We start from the raw sequence: 23,740 nt of genomic DNA on the forward strand, positions 1-23,740 counted from the left end.
GCATCTTTCCTCCAGGGTGGTTACCAGAACTGCACACAATACTCCCAATGCAGCCTAACTGATGTTTATCTCACCTGTGATATGAATTACCAACTTTTTTACTCATTACTTTGGCTGATAAAGGCAAATACATGATATGCCTTCCTGTTTACTCATGTTAGGCCCTTTCATGCCAGGCCTCCACTTGGTGGCTACAAGTGTGGAGGGAAAAACATAAAACTGCCTTTCATGGAGCAGCCCTAAAAGGCTGCTCCTGTGCCGCATTCATGTCAAGCAGCACCTTATAGCGCCCTCTGGAGTATATGCAGTAGAGCAATGACCATTTTCCCTACCCATAATTCCCCACATAGCTGGAACCACTCTGTTACCCCCCAGAACAGTTCCAGCTGCATGGGGGATTATGGGTAGAGAAGTCGGCCATTTCCCTGCCATGTTTTGAGCAGCAGAGAGTAGCCCTGAAGGCTGAAATGAGGCTGTCACAGCCCTTGGTGGCTCTCGCCAACCCCCCAGCCTCCCCGCCCCTGACAGGGTCATGGAGGGAGAGGGATGTGTGGGGAGATGGGTCACGGGCTGCTGGCGTCATCAGCCCACCCCTAACCAGTTGCTTGCTTCAACTGTACATTCATGTGGAGTGCAGCGCTCCGCTGATTATTCTCCCCTGTGAGTGATTTCATTCGGCGCCTCATAGCTGGCTCCGGCACATTCAAGAAAGTAAGTCTCCTGACGTAAGGGCAGAGAACCTTACCCAAGGTTGCTGTGTTCAACAATGATCTCCAGGGCTCTGCTATTCACCATGTATATCCTCCATTGGTTTAACTTCCTAAAATACATCACTTACACTTGTCTGTCTGTATTAAATTCTGTCTGCCTTTCACTTGCCTACTTTCCCAGTTGATCTCTATTGTAACCTGAAACAATAGATCACCTTCACTTTCCACAATATCACCAATGTTGGTGTCATCTGCAAACATAGTAAGCATGTCATTTGCATCCTAGTCCAAATCATTAATATAGATGACAAACAATAAAGGACCTGGCACCAATCTCTGTGACAATCCACTGGCTACAGTCTTTCAACGTGAAAATCAACCATCCATTACCATCCTCTTTTTCTGACCATCAAGTTTATTTTGAATCCAGTTTTCTAGCCTACCCAGCAATATCAAATGTTCTAACCTTCTGGATGACCTACCATGTGGGTAACTCCTTATATTCATTCTGGAGGTGATTTTATCTCAGCCCCAATGTCATTGGTACAAATATGGACCACAATTTCTGGTTGCTCACCCTTCATTTTCACAACGTGCTACATGGAGATGTACTTGACCCTGCCACTGAATGTTCCACCCTTGTGTCTCCCTTGCTGTCAGAAATGCCACTGAGTCCCCCTTCCACCACCACTTGACTAGACTTTGACATTTTCTGCCAGAGGCCAGTCTTAATGCTATTGATTTGGCTACTGCTGTTGTTTTCCCCTGAGAAACCATCTTCTTCAAAAGTATCCAAAATGATACTTACTTGAGAGGGGATCTCCTGCCATATTCTCCTGGCTGAACCTTTGGTGTTATAACCTCTTTGTAACTCTTCTCAAGTGCTTTCTGCCTTCTGTGTGTTCAGGGAGTCCAATTGCTGCTCCAACTCTTCTGCAATTAGCTGCAATTGTATACATTTCCCACAAATGTAGTTGTCTTCTCACTGGTCTCCTGAAGATCATGGGAAGGCTATACTGCTCCACACTGACTGCCATCTCTACCTTTTTGAATTTGGTACTAGGTTAAAATAAAAAAGGAAAATATCTTACCGTACTTTGTCACTGGTCGGACTTCTCGCTGAAGCCTCACCATCAAAGCCTCAAACATATGCCCATGGGCCTCAAGGACAGCACTTCAACCTCAGAATAACCATTCTAATTGACTGTTTTGCTATAGCTAATATTTTTAAACTACTCGAGTGCTGCTGGGTTGAAATTCTGTTTAGTTTGCAAACATGATTCTTGGCTTTTTTTTGTTGGACTGCAATAATTATACATTCCCTTCCAACTCTGACATTTGTATCTTTGGCCTTTTTCACTGTTCCAATGAAACTTTGCTTTTGGGCATATTCTAGCAACATTGAATGAAGCAATTTTAGATATCCAGCCTTTTCAGTTTGTATTGAAACTGCCCCATTTCTTAATTTACATTGCATTGCATATTATAAAGCTTAACCAAACTCTTTTATTGTGCCCTTTCTTTCCTTTGTTTTGGGCTTCTGACCTTTCTTGTTAGGTCCTATCTTCCTGTTCCAACTTTGTATATCATCCTTCTGAATCAATTTGTTTTGAGTTTGAAACCCCTCCCAATGACACGATCAAAATGTTTCTATTTTGTACTGGTCCTTGAAGTCTGGCGTGAACATATCTCGTTTTTCTCAGAACTGATGGCACTCTAGTACTTTGGCAATGTAAAGCCCTCCCACCTGCAGTATCTTTCCAGACGCAGAGATCTACTCTCTCCTCATCACAAGCTGTTGACCATTCAAGAGATGTGATAATGAGTCTTAATGAAGCATCTTTCCTTGGGAGCAAACTGCTATGAATATTAGAAATCTGAAACACTCAGTGGTCACCCAATAACTGAGGAGAGAGAAACGGTTAACATTTCAGAAGTGAAACACTGAAGTCTGCAGTTCCTGTGATTGTAGTTTAAAAACAGAAATCCTGGAGGACTCAGCAAGTCTTGCAGCATCAATAGGAAGTCATCTATATTATCGACGTTTTGGGCTTGAGCCCTTCCTTTACAGTTCAGGTTAATTACTTTTTTCTACATAATGTCTCCCTAGAAAGAAAGTAGTTTATTACTTGCCCCTGCACTTTCCATTACTATACTCCCGCCAGTCATTTTGTAGAGACCACTTGTTCCCTTATTGAGGATTGGTTAAAACAATGGCTTGATGAACACTATGTTTGACCATTTATTTAGATATCTCTATAGGAGAGAATTGGAAAGAAATCTAATTTTCTCTCAAGTTGTTACATATTGGCAGAGATACTGTTTACAACTGTGAGGTGCATTAACACCTTTCAAGCAGTCACCCCTCACATCTAGTTGAGCACACAAGACAACCTCAGAGGACAGCACAGCCTTGATCTCAATTATCAATGCAACAAATGCACAAGATCAGTTAATACATCAGAACATTTTTTTTTAAAATACACACAAACCCAAGTGCAACTGATCCTGGATAAATGACTAATCTCAATCTGCATGCAACATTTTAGTTCAACTTCTTAACTTCATCAGATCCACGGGACGCGGTGGGAGCAAGAGTGTTGCAGGTTGACCGTGCAAACTTTGAGAACGGGGAAAACAAAATTGTAACACGAGAAGTCTGTCGATGTCATCAGCCGGCAAGCCAGTTGGAAGGCTCCCCACACAACCAGTCACTTCTCCCTCCTGTCGAGCGGTGTGGTGGATTGGCGAGCGCCTGTGATTTCCTGTGACATGGCAGGCTGCGCACGGCCCCCGCTGTTCCGCAAAGGCTGATCGCCAGTGTGCTGGGCCTGAGTGGGTGGGTAAGCAGGGGTGGGCAGAGGGTGTAGGTGAGGAGTAATGGGCAGGGGAAGTTATGGTGGTGCAAGGGGCAGTTAGAGGGAGGGATGAGTAGAAGGAGGGGTGGATAGGGAAGAGGTAAAAGGGGAGGGGCAGGGCGAGTAGGGGAGGGGTGATTAGAGGGTGAGAGACGGGTAGAGGGAGGAGCAGGTTGAGGGGAGAGGCAGTAGAGGGGCGTGTATAGGATGGGGTGGGTAGAGGCAGAGCAAGTGGAGTGAGGGGTGAGTAGAGGTTGGGTAAAGGACTGGTCAGGTAGAGGGATGGTGGGTCGAGGGTGAATAGAGGCCTAGAGCCTGAGGAGTGAGCAGGAAATGCTGAGTCCTGATGCAGGCCAAAATGGACACAGCCTGTGAATGCTGATGACATCTCCACAGGGACCAAATAGGTTTCCCTCAGGTCAAGCAAAGGGTGAACTTGAGCTACCTACTCCTGACCTGTAACGTTATCCTCCTAAAGTTATATCCTAAAGTTTAACATTACATATGTTGAAAGAAGAGAAAACATGCAGATGTTGTTGAAAATTTTCAATAAATATTTAGTTCGGCCCTCGACTTAGTCCAAGTTTTTAATTTTGGCCCTCTGTGAATTTGAGTTTGACACCCCTGCAGTAGAGACTTCAAACCACCTGGGATAACTGCCATGATGTGCAAAAATACTTGCTGGGAATTTATTTTAGGTTTGCGCTTGAAGATTACCATGGGTCTTAACTTTGTCCAGTCGGCCATGCACGATGACACCACCGTAAACCTGGTCCTTTCATGGCCTGTGCTTCTGGTTTGCACAGTTCTATTGTCTATCATGTTGAAATGAATGGGGGCTTCATCCACGTTTACAATATTTGCCAATGCAAACTGGTGATTTTGCCGGCTACGTATAATAAACTGGTGAAAATTTACAACTTTATAATCAAGATCTTTTGGTCATTTCTGAGCAATCTTTGTTTTTTGTCATAATATTAGATTTTTTTCTGTTCCTGAAATGGTTGCACCAGCCTACTGTAGCTTCAAAATATTTACTGCATTCTGGGTGTGACTTTGCCTCTGTTCATGTACCCATGCTGTGACATTATTTTCCAACTCTGGCCAACAAGTGATTCCTCTTCTCATCAAACATTGCCTTTTTGGTATTTTTCTTAATGTCTCTTCTTTCATTCTCCAATCTCTTACCAACTTCTCATATACATCACATTTTCTTGCAACAGTAGAACTGTTAAAATTCTTGGCCATTCCTATTACTTTTACCATATATTTTGGCATATAAATTGACCAGCAGATGGGTTGTTCTTCCCCCCCCCCCCCTCCCCCAACAGCCTCATTTTTGTGGTTTTGTGGTATATCGGGTGTATGAGTCAACCCCTGCCCCCCTCCCCAATTTTTGGGCTGCCCAGGCCTCCCAGCCACAACACAAAATCTTTTAAAATACCCCAATTGCCAAGTATTAAAGCTGTAAATTAGGTAAGTTTTTTAAAAAAAAAAAACACCTTGGCCTACTGGGCAAGAGCGGCAACCTCATTATCCTGAGTAGGAGTGATGAATTCTTTCTCCTGGCGGGAGCAAGAACTTTGGACCTATGTGGCAGGAGTGGCGACCTCGTTCCCCCGAGAAGGAGCGGCGACCTCTGCCTCTACAATTGTAGAATGTCTGGGTGGGTTATGGTGGAGCCCAGCAGTGGGGATGTGAGGTGCTTCCAGGGACAAGTAATATGTCAAATTGGCACTTCCAGGATTGACTTTTATATCGAATCAGTGTCAAACAGTTTGTGACCTAATTTAAGGTGTCAAAAGTATATCTGGCATATGTCGACCCCCATTTTGAGTTTTTTCTTTAGGGTTTCCCAACTCTACTTGTACACAAATAAACTTGCTTCATACATTCGACGTTTTGCTGGAGTCTCCATGATAACAGCCACCTTCAGCCAACATCCAACAGCTCAGTCATCGCAATTTTTGGGGATCGACTTACACGCCCGATTATATGATAAAATCATTAAAATGAGGCTGAAAAAGGGGAGACGATTTATCTGCGGGTAGACTTGTATACTGAAAAATATGATAGGTAAAAAACAAAAGAGAAAATGTTCTCCTAAATAATTTTCTCCTTCCATGGTTAAGTGATTTGCATTTTGTTGTCAGACTGGATCGGCTTAGAATGACCTTAAATTAATTTGTGGGTTTCAAATTTCACTTTAAATGTGCAAGCTACTCTGAACTATCAAGACTATATGGCTGTTGCCTATTATGAGCTAAAAGATATTATTCATTATTCAAAACAAAAATGTAAAGATGTCCCAAGTCCTAGCCAGCAATCTATTTCATCACCTTAACCATAGGGCTAATTTGTATCTTGATTCTATCTACCTGCCTTTGCTCCACGTTAATTCAACTTGTGTCCGGCAAGCTCAATACTATTAATAATTGTTGCGGGTTGTATTATTATGGTTATGGATAAATATGACTTTAAAAGAGATAGATTGTGAGGGGAGAGGTGTTTAGTGTAGGTCACTTCACAGAGTAACATTTCACAAAATGTTAAAATGCAAGAGCTTTGCTGAAGCTAGATGTTGAGGCTCTGAATGACTTTTGCAGAGACAATCGAGCTGCTTTGGAAACAACTTCAAAAGGAGGTGCAAATTGAAACAGAGTCCGGGCTCAAGTGCTGATGAGATCTTTCAAAGATTGAGTTTGGAGCCTTGGGAGAGGTTTTGGTTTTAACAAGCAGAGAGAGAGAGAGAGAGGGGGGAAAGAACAAACAGTATTCTTTTACAGTAGCAGTTGAAGCTGCAAAGTGGCAAGCTGGATGGCTTGTTGAAAGGCCCCATTTTGAAGAAGGGTTGTGAGTTCTGAGTTCAGCCTGTTCAAAACCTTTGTAGTCCTTACAAGAGGAAATGGCTAGCTAGAGTGAAATAAGGGAAATAAGAGGAACTTTGGTGACCTGGAAGAAGAGGTTATCATTTGGAAAACCCACGATGGGAGAGTTTCTTTGGCAAGACACTGAAGTAAATGATTGGAGGAAATCAGTTTGTGTGTGTCCAACAAGCAACAAACATCTCGCTGAAACTAACAAGAACCTCCCCGAATGGTAACCATTTAACTTTAAAAACCAGAGCTTGGTTTAGATTCATGAATGTTAAATTCTGTGCACAGTATATTGCCTGATACTTGGAGAAGTGAAAAGTGAATGATTAGACTATGAAACAAAGAACTTTCCTGAATATATACGCATTACATATGCACTTAGATTTAGAAGGGGGTTAAGTTAATAGTTTAAGATTGATCTTGTTATTATGTTTAAAGAAAATTAAAAGCAATTTTAAGTAACCATTGTCTTGGTGAAATTCTTTTGCTGATGGGTTTTGGAGTTTTTTGGATTAATAACACAACATTTAAATTGTTATTTATAGTGCAAGGAATGGTCTCTTTTTGGAATGAGAGAGCCATGCTTTCACCAAATTGGCACCTAGTGTATTTGTATATATTCCCTAGAGATTCTTCATAAACAAATGAGATATTGTTTCTTTCAACTGAATTTATGATGAAAGATCACTGATGTAACATGTTAACTACATTTCTCCCGACATATTGCTTAACGCTGAATATTTCCAGCATTTTGTTTTTGTTTCAGATTTACAGTATCTGCAATATTTTGCTTTAGCTTATTTAAACAATACAATTTAATCTATTCTTAGCAGGTTATGTTTCATTACTGTCTGAAATGACAGAACTTAGAAAAGTACAGCACAGGAACAAGCCTTCTGGCTCATGATGTCTGCGCTGATCATGATCCCAAATAATACTGATCCAACCAGCCTGCAAATGCCCCATTCCATTGCCTGTTCACATATCTGTCAATGTGGCTCTTAAATGTTGCTATTATATCTGCTTGCATCACCTCTTGGCAGCATGTTCTAGGCACTGACCACTCTGTGATTTACACAAATACTCATTAATTTCCTTAAATATTTCCCCCACTTAAATCTTTGGTCTCTGGTACGTAATATTTCCACCCTGAGGAAAAAATAAAACAGACTATTCTTGATAATAGTCATTTTAGCCAGGCCTCCCATAATTTTATATACTTCTATCAGATTGTCTTCAGCTTCTGATGCTCCAGAGGGGGGAAAAAAATTCCATATTTGTTCATTTAAATGCTCACTAATCCAGACAACATCATGGTGAATGTCCAAAGCCTCCATGTCCTTCCTGTAATGTGATGACCAGAACTGTACACAATACTTGAAATATGGTCAAACCAATGTTTAATGCAGCTGCAACATCTTGCCAACTATAAGACTTAATTCCCTGAACAATTAAAGACAATTACACTTTACACCTTTTTTACCATCCTATCCACTTATGTTGCCATTTTCACGAAGCTATGGAATTGCACGCCACGTTTTCCCTGCTGAGTGATCCGAAGGGTATAGTCACTTCTGTTTTCTTTCCTCTTGCATTTGTCTTCCAAAAGAGCAATACTTTACACTATTGTCTAGATTAAACTCCATCTGCTGTTTTCCTGCCTGTATTTCCAACTGATCTGTATCCTTCAACAAGCTTCCTGACTACCCACAACTCTGCAATTTTTTTTGTCTGAAAATTTACAAATCAGCCCTCTTACATTTTTATCAAAATTATTTGTCTTGGTGCCAGCATTGATCCCTGTCGTGCACTGCTAGTCATTAAATGCCATACAGAATAAAAAAACCTTCCACCATCATCCACTCTTGTATTGCGAAACTACTTTTGAATCCAATCTGCCAAATCTTCATGAATCCTATGTACCTTAATCTTCTGGATCAACCCACCATGAGGAACTAAACTCATGCTTTACTAAACTCCATGCAGACAGCATCCACTGCCTTAATCCCTCAATCATATTTGTCACTTCTTCAAAAACAGTAAAATTTGTATGGCATGACCTCCTGTACAGATCTGTTCTGATTATCTTTGAGAAGTCTATGCTTTTCAAATCCCAAAGAATGTTCTCCAATCAATTTGCTACCATTGATGTGAAGGTCATCAGCCTATAATTTGCCTTTCCTAAACAAGGTAACAAAATGTTGGCTTTTCTCCAGTCTTTTGGAACTTCACCAGTGGCCAAAGAGAATACAAAGATATTTGCCAGGGCTCCAGTAATCCCCTCTTGCCTCAATACCTGGGATAGATTTAATCAAGCCCTGGAACTGTCACCTTAATGTTCAAAAGACCTAATGCCACCCCCACTTTGATATCAACATGCCGTAGAATATCAGTATAACTCATCCTAATCTCACTATCTCTATATCCTTCTGGTTGGTGAATACAGTACTGATATGAAGTGCTCACTTTAGTATATCACCCACTTCCTCTGACTCCAAGCATAAATTCACTTTTTTTCTTGAGTGTCCTGCCCTCTCCCAAGCTATCCTCTAATGTATGTATAAAATGCCTTGGGATTCGCCATAATCCTGCTTGCCGAGGATGTGTATCTAGGATAAATTAATTGCATATAACAGTTATGGAATAACTTGATTTTTTTTTAACTGAAATTGAAAGCATGTGCTGTTTATTTCATTTTTAACTCTACAACTTAAATGCCTTAATCCTGATGAAAATTTTTTGTTTTTAAATGTCAATTAACTGGATTATTTTCAGCCCCTGAAGAAGGGTGAAAAGGAGAAGAAGAAAAGTAACCTGGAACTATTCAAAGAGGAATTAAAGCAGTAAGTTAATATTTGTAAAGTTTCTCGACTAATTGTGAAAAGTGAGATGTGAGAGGGGTCTTTTGTTACATAACTGAATCTTGTAATTTAACATTGTTAACATTATTACTGCATGAATGTTTCAAGTGGAAGTAGTTTCTTAGTTAATATCATTTTGGGTATTTAAACATTTTGATTTTTGATTAATGCATGATGATCCTTTCAGGACATTATGCAGCATATTTTATTTATTTTGGAAACCAACTGAGTAGAAAGGAGAGGGTCTTGATAGCATTGCTTTTTTTTAATACCTGCAGGGTGTATGCCACTTACAAATAACCAGGACTTGGTGTCCTGTATTTTCACCAATTTAACAGCATTTTTCAGCCAACAACATTTGCATTATATAAAAAGGCTTTGATATGGGTTTCAGAATCCAAGAAGAACGTGATGAAAGGCAGAAAACAAAAGGGAGTAAGGATGCCCCTTTCAGACCCAGTCGATTTGAACCTCTGCCATCAGAAGACTCTTCACAAAGCCGTCGCTCTTGTGAGTAAAATATATTTGTAATTCTATCCAATGCCATTTGTTTCTCCTAAATATGTTGACAAATAAGGCTGTATTTGAACCTTAAAAAGTTACCCTAAAACGAGGGGTAAAACCAAGTATAAAACCTGAACCATAATATCCTGTGGCTGCAGTTTCTTTGGTAGAGAAATGATGATTGGCACCAGGTTCACTGTGGAAAGGTACCTTGATGAAGTCCTCAAGCCCTGAAACGTTGGTTTTGTATCTTTACTCTATAATGTACACTGTTTGACCTGCTGAGTTTCTCTAGCATTGTGTGTTTACTTCAATCACAGTGGCTGCAGACTTTCATGTTTTTCTCCCGAGTTTAAATGCAACTTGAGAAGCATGTTCCCAATGTAAAGTTTGTTAGGTACTGAACAATAGGTATTTCCGAATGGTCAGATAACGGATTACCAGCCTTTTATTGTATTTATAATTGGGACATATGGATACTTCAACAAAAGTGTGCAGTATTCTTGTGTTCTGTGTCAATATCTTGGTTACATAGGATGTCATCCTATAATTGAACAGTAGAGGGTGCATGAACTCAGCTTGAATTTTTGTAGTATCGCGTCAAATTTTCCAGTGGTCTTGTGTTGAGTATTTTTTTATCCAACCTGACCTACTACTTCTCTCCTTCTGTGGTCAATAAATGCTGCTGACATTGTGGTATCCAGAGCTGTTGACACATTCTTCAGTTATAAATAATGTATTGTATAAGAAGAGAAGAATCTTTACCCTTTTGTTCTGTAGGATTCTAGCTGAAATGACCTGAATCCTATTAACTGTTATCATGGGTAATTAGAGAAAATAATTTTTTAATCTGTTTAAGAGACCACCACCCTTTGGACACTTTGTAGCTTGTCATTGTGTTAGATACAGTACTATTCTATCTGGATCAAAAGTGGACATGCTCCCATTTAAAACTCTGGCATTATTTTGTTCATTTGCACATTCTTTTAACTTCAGGTTCTTGACAATGGGAGGATTGTTCCAAAAGGAGGGATTAAACAGACAGGGCTTCATAAACTTTATAACAATGAGAAATGATCTTGTTGAAATATTAAATTTTTATGAGCTTTGACAGGATAGATTGGAATGATATTTCCCAAGCAGATGGATGTATCCAAAATTCATAGGTCAAAAATGCTCAACACAAGACCACTTGAATAGTAGGGGTGTTGTGGGGGTGGGGGGGGGGGGGGGTGGCATTCAGGATTGAGTTGGGAAGAACTTTCCTCACCCAGTCTTTGGAATTATATATTCCAGGGGACTGTGGAGATTTGCTGAAGATTGAGATCATTAGATTTTTGTCATTTGTGAAATGTGACTAGTACATAAAGGTGACACTGAGCTCTAAGTTCAGCCATGAACATTGTTCATGGTGCACAGATGTGAGGAATAAATGGCCTATTTCTAGTCGTCTTTGTGAACGGTGTATTTTGAGCGAGTAAATTGCAGTGCTGGTTGTTATCAGAAAATGTAGATATCTGGCTTTCTATCCCACACTAAGTCCTAGTTGGGATGCCATTGGTCATGTCCTGCCATGTGTATTTGCCTGTTTCCCCTCCTTTATCTTAATGTCAACAGATTGTAAACCAGGTCAAAAATATACTTTGAATTCTGATCTTTTTCAACAATAATAGTGTATTATTTACAAACTTCTGTAATACAATTTTATTCTCTAAAGATATGCTTTTTAATTTGAGAACTTGGGACAAGTGCCTGTAGCATTCTTAGCACTGCCTAAGTAACCATCTGGTCCTGAGGGTCGTCACGCTTTTGTTCGTTTCCTTTTGTTCATGTTAAAAATATTCTATGTTTAACATTGTTTTCCCAGAATGTCTGGAATGCTATTTGCCAGATATGAGTGCAAAATAATCATTGTGCATACTTATCTTATTATTTTGTCTTATCATTTGCCCTTTTTGTTCTTGAACATCTTTTTATTGAACCTTAATTGTTTCTTAAAAATGTATCCAATCTAGAGAAATATTTCCCTATTTCCACATCATAGAACTGTAAATACTAGTTGTTGAGTGAATTTGGAATTCAATTGAGATTGTCTGGTAATCACAGGCTGAAAAGGCTAATTGCCACTTGTTTGTGGAATTCAAAAGTTCATTTGGGTGGATCTGATTTGCATTTGCAGTCACCAGCGCCAAATGGCCATTTTTTTTATTAGTCTAGATGTGTTTCTACTTTAAAACATGAGACATTGAAATATCTTCTCTTTACAGCTGAATCTTCAAGGCGAAACAGACAAACAAATGGTGATTATCACTGGTTTAAAATTTGAAAATATTAAACTTCTGGTTTTGGTTTTGAAAGGTTTACTAAAATATTTTGTCTTTTTTTTTAGCTCTTGAGGAATTTACTCCTGGTTCTCATGATGCAGGAGATCCAACCACAACTAATTTATATATTGGTAACATTAATCCGAAGGTACAGTTTTTATTCTGATTGATAATACCGCTGCAATTATCACCTTGTAGTGTATTTAGAGCTTAAATGGAAATTTTAAATGAAATGCTTCAGATGAGGGGAAAATTGTAACTTGATGGATCTGTATTTAGTGAGACATCTGTTGGTTAGGTCTTGGACTTTTGGATAAGAGATAAACAGACTTTGCTAATTCAGATTGGCACTATCTTAAACCCCTTTCACATCCCAGTAAATTGGCCGTTCAGTGTCCCGGGATAGGAATAGGGGTTTGGCCTTTGACACTAGACCACTTCGAACTGGGACACTCTTGCAAGGGTTTAATCCCTGCTGTTTGGTCTGTTCTACCTTTAATCTGAAGTGTCTGCAATGTTGCTGCCCATTTCACACTTGCCTGATCTCAACACCAGCATCTGCAGACGCCGAGTATTGTACTAGGGGTTGAGACTGGCAATCCCCAACATGAGATGATGTCACCTGATGCCATTGTTCAGCAGATTTTGCTTTCACACTTGCCACTTTAAATGCCAATTGGCATTCGATTCCTGGGATCACTGGCAAGTGTGAAAGGGACTTTAATTTAGTTTTTCCTCTATCTCTCCTCCATGTTAATCAATCTACTCCCATACTAATGAATACTTTTTGATCACCCTTTTCACATTTTGTTTTGATAGCATTATAATTTAAAAAAAATCAAAAGTAGAATGGAGCAGGAGTAAATTATTTCATTATAAAAAAGATAAAATTAAGCAACGCTATCAAAAGGGAAAAGCTAGATTGGAAGAACGGGCCATGAATAAAGAGGGAAAGTGTTACAGATAAAGTTTGAAAACAGACCCTTTGCCCTACTAAGTTTGCATTGACCATCAATCAACCATTTACATTAATCCCATTTTTTAAAAAATTGTCCCCACATTGCCTTCAACTCCTCATCTATGCACTAGGAAAATTTTGCAGTGTCCAGTTAATCTACCAATCTGTGTATCTGGGCTTTGAGAGGAAACTCGAGCACCTAGCTAAAAACCAGTGCAGTCATGGAGACTCCACACAAAGTGCCCAAAATCAGAATTGAACCAAGGTCATTGGCACTGTACCAGTCTTCAGCATTGAAAAATTGTTCAAAGAGAGTGGTGCATAAAGGTCTTAATGTGATAAATTGAATAGGATTTGACCTAAAGGGAGGCCCTTCACTAGAATATTATGATGAAACCTGGTGACTTTTATTGGTGATGAATTTGGAGTTCAGCATATCCAGTTACGATCCAGTGTTTGAAGCTGAGCAAAACAACTTAATAATCAACAAACTAGTGATGAGGTCCCAACCATGCATCACTTGAGACAAGTTATTATTCATCAAGTTATTAGGCAAGGTAATTGGTGAAAGCTGTTTTATTTCCATCTTTATTTGACAATATCTTTGCTCATTCAATTCTTACATCATTCAACCTGCTGAATGGTTCTCCATGAACATGTTGCCATATCTATTGGCAGTTAGTCTGCAGAGACTAATATTGTTTTTTTATTGAAAAATAAGCCAAAAATAAAATTCTATCATGAAGTTAGAAAACTTGAGGAATCCACTCGGCAAAATCAAATGAAATCTTTGAAAAATGCAATACCTATGCCAATACACACAAAATACTACATTTAATTAAAAATTTCCATAAAAAGTACCAAATAATTTAAAAAAAGCAATTATCATTTGTAAAGAGATTTAATTTGTACGGTATGGTACCTTATTTGTATTCTTAACAGAAGACTAATTAGAAAATTATATTGGTGAAATGTTATAATTTTGGTGTGCAGGAAATGAAATTGAACCATCTAAATTTAGTTGATGTGCATGATGTTTCATTCTGATGTACAGATGAATGAAGAAATGTTATGTCAGGAATTTGGACGCTTTGGCCCCTTGGCTAGTGTTAAGATTATGTGGCCCAGAACAGAAGAAGAAAGAGCCAGAGAAAGAAATTGTGGATTTGTAGCATATATGAATAGAAGAGATGCTGAAAGAGCTTTGAAAAATCTAAATGGTGAGTAGTAAAAATCAAATTTACAGTAACGTGAAAGTTACTGTAGAGGAGATGCAGATTGGTTTATGTATGTACCAGAGTGAAATGTTAACCTGTTGTTTGAGCTTCGTCTCTCGCAAAAATAGATTTTGTGCATGTGCTAGCTTTTCTTTATCTTTGTGTTTGTACTTTGTCTTAAGGTACAGGGTTTTTGTCTGTATTTTTTTTTGTCTAGTGTTCATTGTGACATGCTCTATAGATTTGTTGGGATTGTAATCTGTTAGGTTGTCAATAGATTTCAAGTCAAAGGAAAGATGTTTCTAAAAGATCAGCTGTTTTAAGACAAGGTTGTTCAGCAAATGATCAGCTATATTTCTCATAATAATTCCATATAGGGCTTCAAAGCATATAGGCTCATTAAATATTGTTTCTTCATCGAATACATTATGGAGAACTACAAACCTTGAATTTTCTTAGATCACTTGTATTGTAGAGTAACTTTTTAAAAAATTCCAGATGTAACTGATACTGTAGCTTTAAGTCTGCATGCTTGAGTCCTTATCTGGACTGGAAAGATAAAAATTATAGATTTTAAAATATTGAACAGGAAGTGAAAGGATATTCTGGAAAAATAAAATTGGGTGAGGGGAACAGAGCTAGAAAGCAGCTAAAATTCAGAGAGACCAAAATAATAATTCCAAAATGCTGATTGGAAAAGTATGGTATTGGAATTTTGTCAGATTCAGGTAAGTGAATCTTGTGCAGAGAACATATGGATGCACTGACGGTCAAAAATCTCAAGTATAAGAGAAAACCTAAAATGGGGCAGTTTTTGTTGCAGAGTAGAAAATAGTTGTAAAGTATCCTGTGAATGGAGGCACAAGTGAAATGTTAGAGCTGCCCTGGCACTCTATAAAAACTAGTCTTGATATTGGTAAAGTTTCTCAAACAATTTCCCTTGTACTTTGAGATCCCTTACAAGTGTTGGGGAGGCATTTGTGTAAGAAGTCAGAGATGCCTTCAAATCAAACAAGTTTTATGTCAGCACCCATACATCAATTGACAAAGTCTTTCTTCCTTTCAGGGAAGATTATTATGGAATTTGAAATGAAGTTGGGCTGGGGGAAAGCTGTGCCCATTCCACCTCACCCCATTTATATTCCCCCTGCTATGATGGAGCTGACTCTACCACCACCTCCATCTGGATTACCTTTCAATGCTCAACCACGAGAGAGACTAAAGAATCCCACAACACCAGTGATGCCGCCGAAAAATCAAGATGATTTTGAAAAGGTAATTTAAAGTCTAGGTGAGGAGACTGGTACAGAATTCACTTCAATTAAAATGTGTATTAGTGTTTAGTATTTTAGAAATTTTAATTAAAAATTTAATGACCAGATGTTGATCGGAATAAAGTTTTTAAGCTAAATTTTCTCTAGTGAGCATTAATTTTATAATTTTTTCTTTCAGGGATAGAAATCCACTTTTTTCCATTTTTAATTCTTATACCAGATGCTTAAAATAGCGTCAGTTTGATGCAAAGCATTTGAAATTATGGTTATTTCAGTAAGCCCTGTGATATCTGTGGTCTTATTTTAAAAAAGTTACTGTCAAGATTTAATTTTATTTTGTAAGCTTCCCCTTTGCCCATCACAAAGTATAATAGACAGAATTTACATTCATGTCACACCAACTCAACAATAACAATTTTATTCAAAACTTTAAAAAAAGATGTTTGAAAATGGGGATTGAAAAAGACCATTCAACCTATCAAGCCCATACCTTTCACATATAATGAGGAGTTTGGCCTGTTGTAGGCTATGCCTATAATCCTGAGGAAATTTTGCAATGTTTCTCAACCAGTTAACCTCTCACCCATTCACTGAACCTCTTGACTTGTGCTGCACTGGCTTTGAGTCCCAATTATCCCAGCAGGAAGATGCTCTGTTTAAAAAGTGTTTATGATTGAAATCTCTCTGTAAGGTAGGCTTGGTTATTCTAAACTTTCTCATGTGTATGATCAACATATTTTAGATGCTTCCTTCAGATAGAAGGCTTGTGGTTAGTTTTGTGATTTTTTTTTTGGCAGAAATCCAAAGTTTTATCAACATTTTTTTTGTTAGGTCCATCTCCACTGCTTTCAAGTTTTTTCTTAGCATTACTATACATCAGCCAGCCATTTTCACTGAAAATGCTGTGGATGATTCCTGAACCCTATCACTGCTAGTGTGCAAGCAACTAGCACTTGTTGTGGTACAAGGTATCTTTTAGATTCCTCAGTTTTTTCTCTCCCAATAATTTTTCCAATTGAATGTGCACCTACTGTGTGGTATTTATTCTTCTGTCGTGGCCCGGGTGCAGACCTCCAGGATTTTTTTTTTTAACCAACTCAGTGGATGTTTTTAGAAACCCATTCATAGCAATAACATATTAACTTCAGAAATAATGCATGCCCATCTCTTCTGGAGGTTTTTGGGTCATCAAGCTAAGCCAAATGAACTCGTTACCATAAAACTCATTTGCTGTAATGAGAAGTGTAGGAATAGGCAAAGCTGTGTGTGGTATGAGGAAGAACGTGCAAGGACTTTGGCTCCTCTTGTTGTTTAATTAGATTTTTCTCAAATAGATTTACAATTTTGTCCACAAAATTTACATGCTTTTCAAATGGTGTTGTTCAATCCTATAAATTTAATATTGTGCAGGTTATTCCCTTTAACAGACATTTGGTAGGAAAATGTAATTTAATTTCTAATTCATCATATGAAAATTATATGATGTTTTGATTCTTGCAACAAATTCAACATCTAAAATAAAACAGCATTAGAAAAAGATTGTACAGTAACTAAAAGTTTTGTGTTGTCATTTTACACCTGCGTATTTTGAATAGCTGTTCACATATTTGTCTTTAGACTTTGCACATTTGGCCCAGGACAAACTTTAAGATCACTAATTGGGCAAATTTTGGACATTTTTGAACTTGGGTGTATATTTCAATTTAGTTTCTTTAATATCATTGCAAAGTTTTAGAATTATTCTTTAGAGAGTGGTGATGGGAAGAGCCTATTGGTTTGATAATGTGACCCTGTATGTCCAAATTGTTTAAAAAAAATTAAACTTCAAGGATGAGTAGATTGCATGCTTCTTACTGTCACAAATTCAACATCTCACAACTGTATTTCAAAAGCTGCATTTAATAAATTGACATACTACAGTTTAAAACATATAGCTCCCTTTTAGTAGTTAATATATCTTGAATACGCTGTCTCAAATATTTGTTCCTCAGACCACAAAGAAAGACTCCCTTCGTAACTGTTTCTCGTATCACAAATTTGTCATAAGATTCTCTGTCGGTGAGAAGAACACAAACATGCTGGAGAAACTCAGCAGGTCATTCAGCATTCATAGGAAGTAAAAAGCAGTCGTGCTTTTTACTTTCTCTGGATGTTGTGTGACCTGCTGTGTTTCTCTTGCACTTGTGTGCACTGCACTGGAACCCAGTAACTGCAGATTTTCTTGTTTAGAATTGGGATTTTGTCCTGGCTCTAATTTCTGTTGCATTGTAAAGACAAATATCTACAGTTATTTCTATCCCTGCTTCTCTGTTGTGGCTTATTTCAGTCGTTTTAAATACTTTATAATTCAAGAAGTATTGACCTTTAATAGTATAAATGTTAGCTTGAAGTTTTTAAAATTGCATTTGTATTTATATTTTTGTATACTTGTTGCTTAAGTTGCCAATACTCATATTATCCTATCTTTATTATCTGATGTGACTTCATATACAGACTCTGTCGCACGCCATAGTCAAAGTGGTTATCCCAACAGAAAGGTACAAGTTTCTTCTTTCATTTTTATTGCTGCTGATGGTAGAAAGTGTCCCTTACATGAAATGATTTCAGGTTGTATGTCAATCGTGCTTTGGGCTAAGATTTTGGTTAGCTGAGCAATGGTTCTTTTGTGTGCTTGGGACTGCTGCCTGTGTTGTTTGGTGAATGAGATTTTCAGAATGATGGAATGCTGTTCTGCCCATTTATGGAGTAGCACTGCTAAAATTAAATTCAATTATTCTTCAAGTGAATGCAACGTGGGTACAAGTTTAGTGCATTTTTTTGGTTTCCAGTATTGTTCAGAAACAGTACCGGTTTGCTTTCAAATCTGTCTTTCTCGGATTTAATGTGGTAAAGCTAAAGAGTAAAATTTCAAAATGAGTAAGTTGTGTGCTTTTGGATAAAGCTGTGTAGATGTAAGTGACAATCAATAGTCAATGAATTGACCTGGTTTGATTAAAATTACCATATTTGATGCCATGTAAGACCCATTTTTCTTCCCCAAAAAATGACTCAAAAATATCTCCTGGGTCTTGTATGCAAAGTTAAAATTAGGGTGATAATGGTGAGGAGCGCCAACAGTCGCTGTGTAGCTCAGTCACTTCATTGCCATCTATCATTGGGGCTGTGGTGGGGGGTGAGGGAGGCGGTGGGATCAGTGTGGTGGCTGGTGGTGGGTTCTTGCACTGGTCCTGCTGACCCGCGCTCTCCCAGTGGCATGCCGTCAGTCCCTACACCCCCTGACATCCCGCCACCAGCCCCCTCACGGATCTCACCACCCTGCTCCCCCTGACAGCCCGCCACCAGTTCCTACACTGATCCCACTGCGCCTCCCCACCCACCCACTGCAGAGAGCGGGAGCAGCAGAACCAATGCAGGGACCAATTGGCAGTTAGTTTTTATGTTTTCTACTAGAGCTGAGCTGTTTTTGTTTACTCTTGTAAATTACAGCAGTATTATTTAAAAACTATTTTTCCTGTTGTCCTAGTTGTTTGTTTTTTTCAGCTATACAGTAGCTACATATTTTAATAACATTAAATGCTTACCCATAATTACACTTCTAAAAAAAAAACTCTTAATATTCCCTCCTGAAATAGGGGTGGGGTGTTCTTGTATGCCCATGAGTCTTGTATGCCATCAAATATGGGTAATCAAAACCTCTGTATTGCTTTGACTATTCAAACCTAAAATCTTTGTTCTGTCTCTGCTTCAGGGTAGTTGAAACCTGTGTATAAATATCCCTAAAAATATGAAATGTAACTTTAATGAAATGACCACATTTATCTTTTTTTTAAAATAAACATGCTTTTGCGATGCTTGAATTAATGGTATTTTTGCTCGTGCTCGGTGACAGGGCTTGAGTATTAATCAGGTACCTTAGGTCAGGATTAAGGTTAATCTTATTCATCATGCTGTATCGTAACTGCCCAGTGATGTATCACTGCCTTGATAGGAAGTGCAGCAGAAAAAGATTGGTTGATAGTTGTATATAGGTGTTCCTTATTGTAATGTTAAGTGTACAGTTAGATTTAATTTAGCCAGCTGTGGTTTGGGTGAGGACTTCCTGAATCAAAATTAAAAATGCCTGTGCAAAAGTAGATTTAACTATTTATCATTCTAGTTGGATGAATGAGAGATTGAAACTATATCTAAAGTCATTTATTGAAATGTGTTTCTTGGGATTGGAGCAGTACATTTGTTTTGAAATAGGAAAGTCATCTAAACACATTTTAATGCAGAGAGAATATTCACATTTTTATATGTATTGGCTTGTATGTGTGACATTTACCTACTTTCGAATGATGTGCAGTTGAGTCAATCGGAGGCTTCCTTTGCTCAGCTAAACCAGAACCTTGTCTTGCAAAGCACCTTCAAAATTATTAAAGACCATCACCAGAATTTGATAATGCTGACCACTGGCATTTTTTTTAAAAAAAGCTCCATGATTTTTGACTTGGCCATGGTAAACTATGTAAGCTAAACAGTCTTCAGTGAGGAACCTGAACAAAGCACCGTGGACAAATTGGGGAAAGTATTCTGATTTTGAAGAGTCATTGATATGAGCAGCTTCTTTGACATATTAATTTTGGGTTAATTGGGAGGCATGGGTTTAAATGATTGGAATATGCTTCAAATGTGCTGTAAATAAATTGAAATTGTTTCTCTCTATCTGTTTGCTGCCATTGTTAGGGTTTAATTTTGGGAAAATCATGTATCATTTAGAAGTTTATAGGTGAAAGATGTTGGTTATATCAGGAAATCTTCATTCATTATTGACCCTTTATTACATTATATGGACCTGCATTGGTCTTTCACAGCTCAGTTTTAATTTTATATTGATTTTTAGCATTTTCAAGATGGAATCAATTTTAAAATCCCCATTCATTCATTTGATTGTTTTTGTGATTGCTTAAAAATTACTGATTATTGAGGATGCTGAATGTTTCTTGATTAGCAAATTAATAACATTTAAAAATACTGTTAATGTTTTTCAAACATTAAATTCCATTGTATGAATACTTGATGTGTTAATGGAAAACGAAAATTGGATATTTCTCTGCATGCAGCTACAATTAATTAAAAAAAAATTGTTTATATCTTGTCCCATTCCTTTTAGAGGAATATGGTATATCTTAATTTTGAGTTCATATTTCACAAAGACAAGTCTGTATTGTGGGTTTGAACATGCTTGAATTTCTCAGATTCTCCCTCTCTTCAAAATATTCCCACATGTCAGGATCAGAAGAGGTAGAATCCTTATGAGTTAAGGAATGGTAACAGGAACCTAATGGCAGTTATATGCAGACCTCCAAACAGAGCTGAAATGTGGTCTACAAAAATGCAAATTTAAAAAAAAACATGTCAGAAGGACAATGTTGCCATAATCATGGGGTATTTTAATATGAAAGTAGATTGAGAAAGTCAGGATCCCAAGGTGTGAGATCCCAAGGGAGAGTCCGTGGAATGTCTACAGGATGGGTTCTTCGAGCTACTTGTTGATGAGCCCACCAGGGGATTAGTTGTTTTGAATTGGGTACTATCAAATGAACTAAAGGTCATTAGAGAGCTTAAGGTAAAGGGACCCTTAGGAGGCAGTGGTCACAATATGATTGAGTTCACTGTGAAATTTGAAAAGGAAAGGCCAATGTGTCGCTATTTCAGTGGAGTAAAGGAAATTACAATTGCATGAGAGAGGAACTGCCGGTCGATTGGAAAAGCTCTCTATTAGGGAAGACAGCAGATAAGCAATGGCTGGAGTTTCTGCAAAAAATGAGGGAAAGTGCAGGACAGGAACATACCAAAACAAAAGAAAGTTGTCAATGGAAAAACGAGACAATTATGGCTGATGAGGGGAAGTTAAAGCCAAAATAAATGCAAAAGAGAGGGGGAGACAAAAAAGTAAAGATGAGTGGGAAGATAGAGTACTGGGAAACTTATAAAAACTAAAGGGAAGGCAATGAAAAAGGTGGTTAGGAAGGAAAAAAGAGAAATTATGAAAGGTTAGCAAATAATATCAGAGGATGCTAAAGCTTTTTTAAGTATATAAAGAGCAAAAGAGACAAGCAGACATAGGACTGTTTTTTAAAAAAAAAATGACCCTGAAGAGATTGTAATGGGAGACAAAGAATGGCAGAGGAACTTTTGGATCAGTCTTTATGGTAGAAGACATTAGTGGCTTACCTGATGTGCAAAGGTCTCTGGGAAGTGAAGAAAATGCTGTGAAGATCACAAGAGAGAAGATACTTGGGAAGCTCAATGGTCTAAAGGTAGATAAGGCTCCTGGACTGGATGGAATGCATTCTTGAGTTCTGAAGGAGGTTGCTGCAGAGATCGTGGAGGCATTGGTAATGATCTTCTAGGAATCAGGATTCTGGCATGGTTCCAGAGGACTGGAGAATTGCGAATGCCACTCTGCTGTTTAAGAAGGCAAGGAAATAGCAGAAAGGAAACTATAGACTTATTAGACTGAAGTTGTTGGAATAAATTGTCAAAGATGAGGTTGTGGTAGAGGAACATCACAAGATGGGTTGAAGTCAGCAAGGTTTCCTTAAAGAAAATCATGTCTGGCATACCTTCTCTAATTTTGTGAGGAGATAGACGGGGAAAAGCAGTGGATGTTGTATACTTGGACTTTCAAAAGGCCTTCGATAAGATGCTGCATAACAAGATGAGAGCTGTTGGAATTACAGGAAGGATGCTAGAATGGGTAGAGCATTGATTAAAGGGCAGGAAACCGAGTGGGAATAAGGGGATCCAATTCAGGTTGGTTGCCTGTTACTACTGTGTTCCACAGGGGTCAGTGTTGGGTGCTTTTTTTCATTTTACATATATATGATTTGGATAATGGAAAAGAGAGCTTTGTGGCTAAATTTGCAGGTGACATCAAAATAGGTGACGGAGTTGAGGACTTGGAAAGGCTGCAGAGAGACTTGGATAGATTACGAGATTGGGCAAAGAGATGGCAGATGAAATGCAATGTTGAGAAGTTGTACACTTTGATCCAAGAAATAGATGGGCAGACTATTATTTAGATGGGGAGAAAATTCAAATTTCAGAGTGGCAAAGGGACTTGGGATGTAATGTTGAGACTCTATAGAGTGCTTGTAAGACTTCACTTGGTGTACCCTGTACAGTTTTGAGCACCTTATTTGACAAAGGATGTGCTAGCATTGGAGAGGATTCAGAGAAGATTTACTAGAATGATAACAGGAAAGAAAGGGTTAGCATATGAGAAATGTCGGCTCTTGGACTGCACTCATTAGAATACAGAAGGTTGAGGGGGGACTCATAAAGACAATTCAAATGCTGAAAGGCCCGGACAGAGTAGATGTGACAAAGTTGTTTCCCATTAGGTGGGGAGTCTAGGATAAGAGGCCACAATTCCAGGATAAAAGGGCCATCAATTTAAAACAAAAATCTGGAGAAATTTCTTTAACCAGAGGGTCGTGAGTCTGTGGAACTTGTGGCCACCAGCAGCAGTGGAAACAAGGTCATTGAGTATATTTAAGACAGGTATTTGATTAGTCAATGCAAAAAGTATTATGGGGAGAAGGCCAGGGGTGGGGCTGTGATAAGAATCAGTTCATGATTAACTGGCAGACCAGACCCGATGGACTGATTGGTCTACTTCTACTCTTGTATCTTGTGATCTATCCAGCGCCAACAATCCAGTAAAAAAAAGTCCAAAGATAAATGGGCTAGGTTCATTGATCACATGGGTGTATATGAGCGGCATAGACTCGTGGGCTGGAAAGACCCGTTACTGTGCAGCATCTCTGTATTAAATTTAAATTATGATTTTTTAAAATAAGCGATTTGATAAGAAACTTAATGTTTCAGTATTTTTGTATATTCTAGATAATGTCCAAAAGGAATTGTGGGAAATGATGTTGGTATGAATACCTTAGATTCCATGGGTGACAAAACATGCATTTTTGATCGTTGATAGGCTTTTTTAAGATTAAATCTAGATTATGTTACATTTTGAAGCTTTATTAGTCATTAATCCTATCTCTGAATTCTCCAGCTACAATCTCCTTTTCCTTAGTGAATACACTGATAAATATTCATTGTCTTCACACACAAGAGTTGTTTTGGTTCATCGTCATGTTGGTGATTGAAG

The 23,740-nt window shown here is 38.2% G+C and overlaps 1 protein-coding gene across 2 annotated transcripts in view; it reads left to right on the forward strand.

Moving 5' to 3' along the window:
• u2surp (U2 snRNP-associated SURP domain containing) overlaps window positions 1-23,740 on the forward strand; it is an 88,428-nt gene that overhangs the window by 27,392 nt on the left and 37,296 nt on the right. For both annotated transcript variants that reach the window (XM_069897380.1, XM_069897381.1), the window contains 7 exons: window positions 9,220-9,287; window positions 9,700-9,815; window positions 12,077-12,109; window positions 12,199-12,281; window positions 14,146-14,311; window positions 15,375-15,583; window positions 18,076-18,119. In XM_069897380.1, the coding sequence (XP_069753481.1) occupies window positions 9,220-9,287; window positions 9,700-9,815; window positions 12,077-12,109; window positions 12,199-12,281; window positions 14,146-14,311; window positions 15,375-15,583; window positions 18,076-18,119 (719 nt within the window). The remainder of the gene's footprint in view (window positions 1-9,219; window positions 9,288-9,699; window positions 9,816-12,076; window positions 12,110-12,198; window positions 12,282-14,145; window positions 14,312-15,374; window positions 15,584-18,075; window positions 18,120-23,740) is intronic.

Source organism: Narcine bancroftii, chromosome 9 (genome assembly GCF_036971445.1).
Source record: "Narcine bancroftii isolate sNarBan1 chromosome 9, sNarBan1.hap1, whole genome shotgun sequence".
NCBI lineage: Eukaryota > Metazoa > Chordata > Chondrichthyes > Torpediniformes > Narcinidae > Narcine > Narcine bancroftii.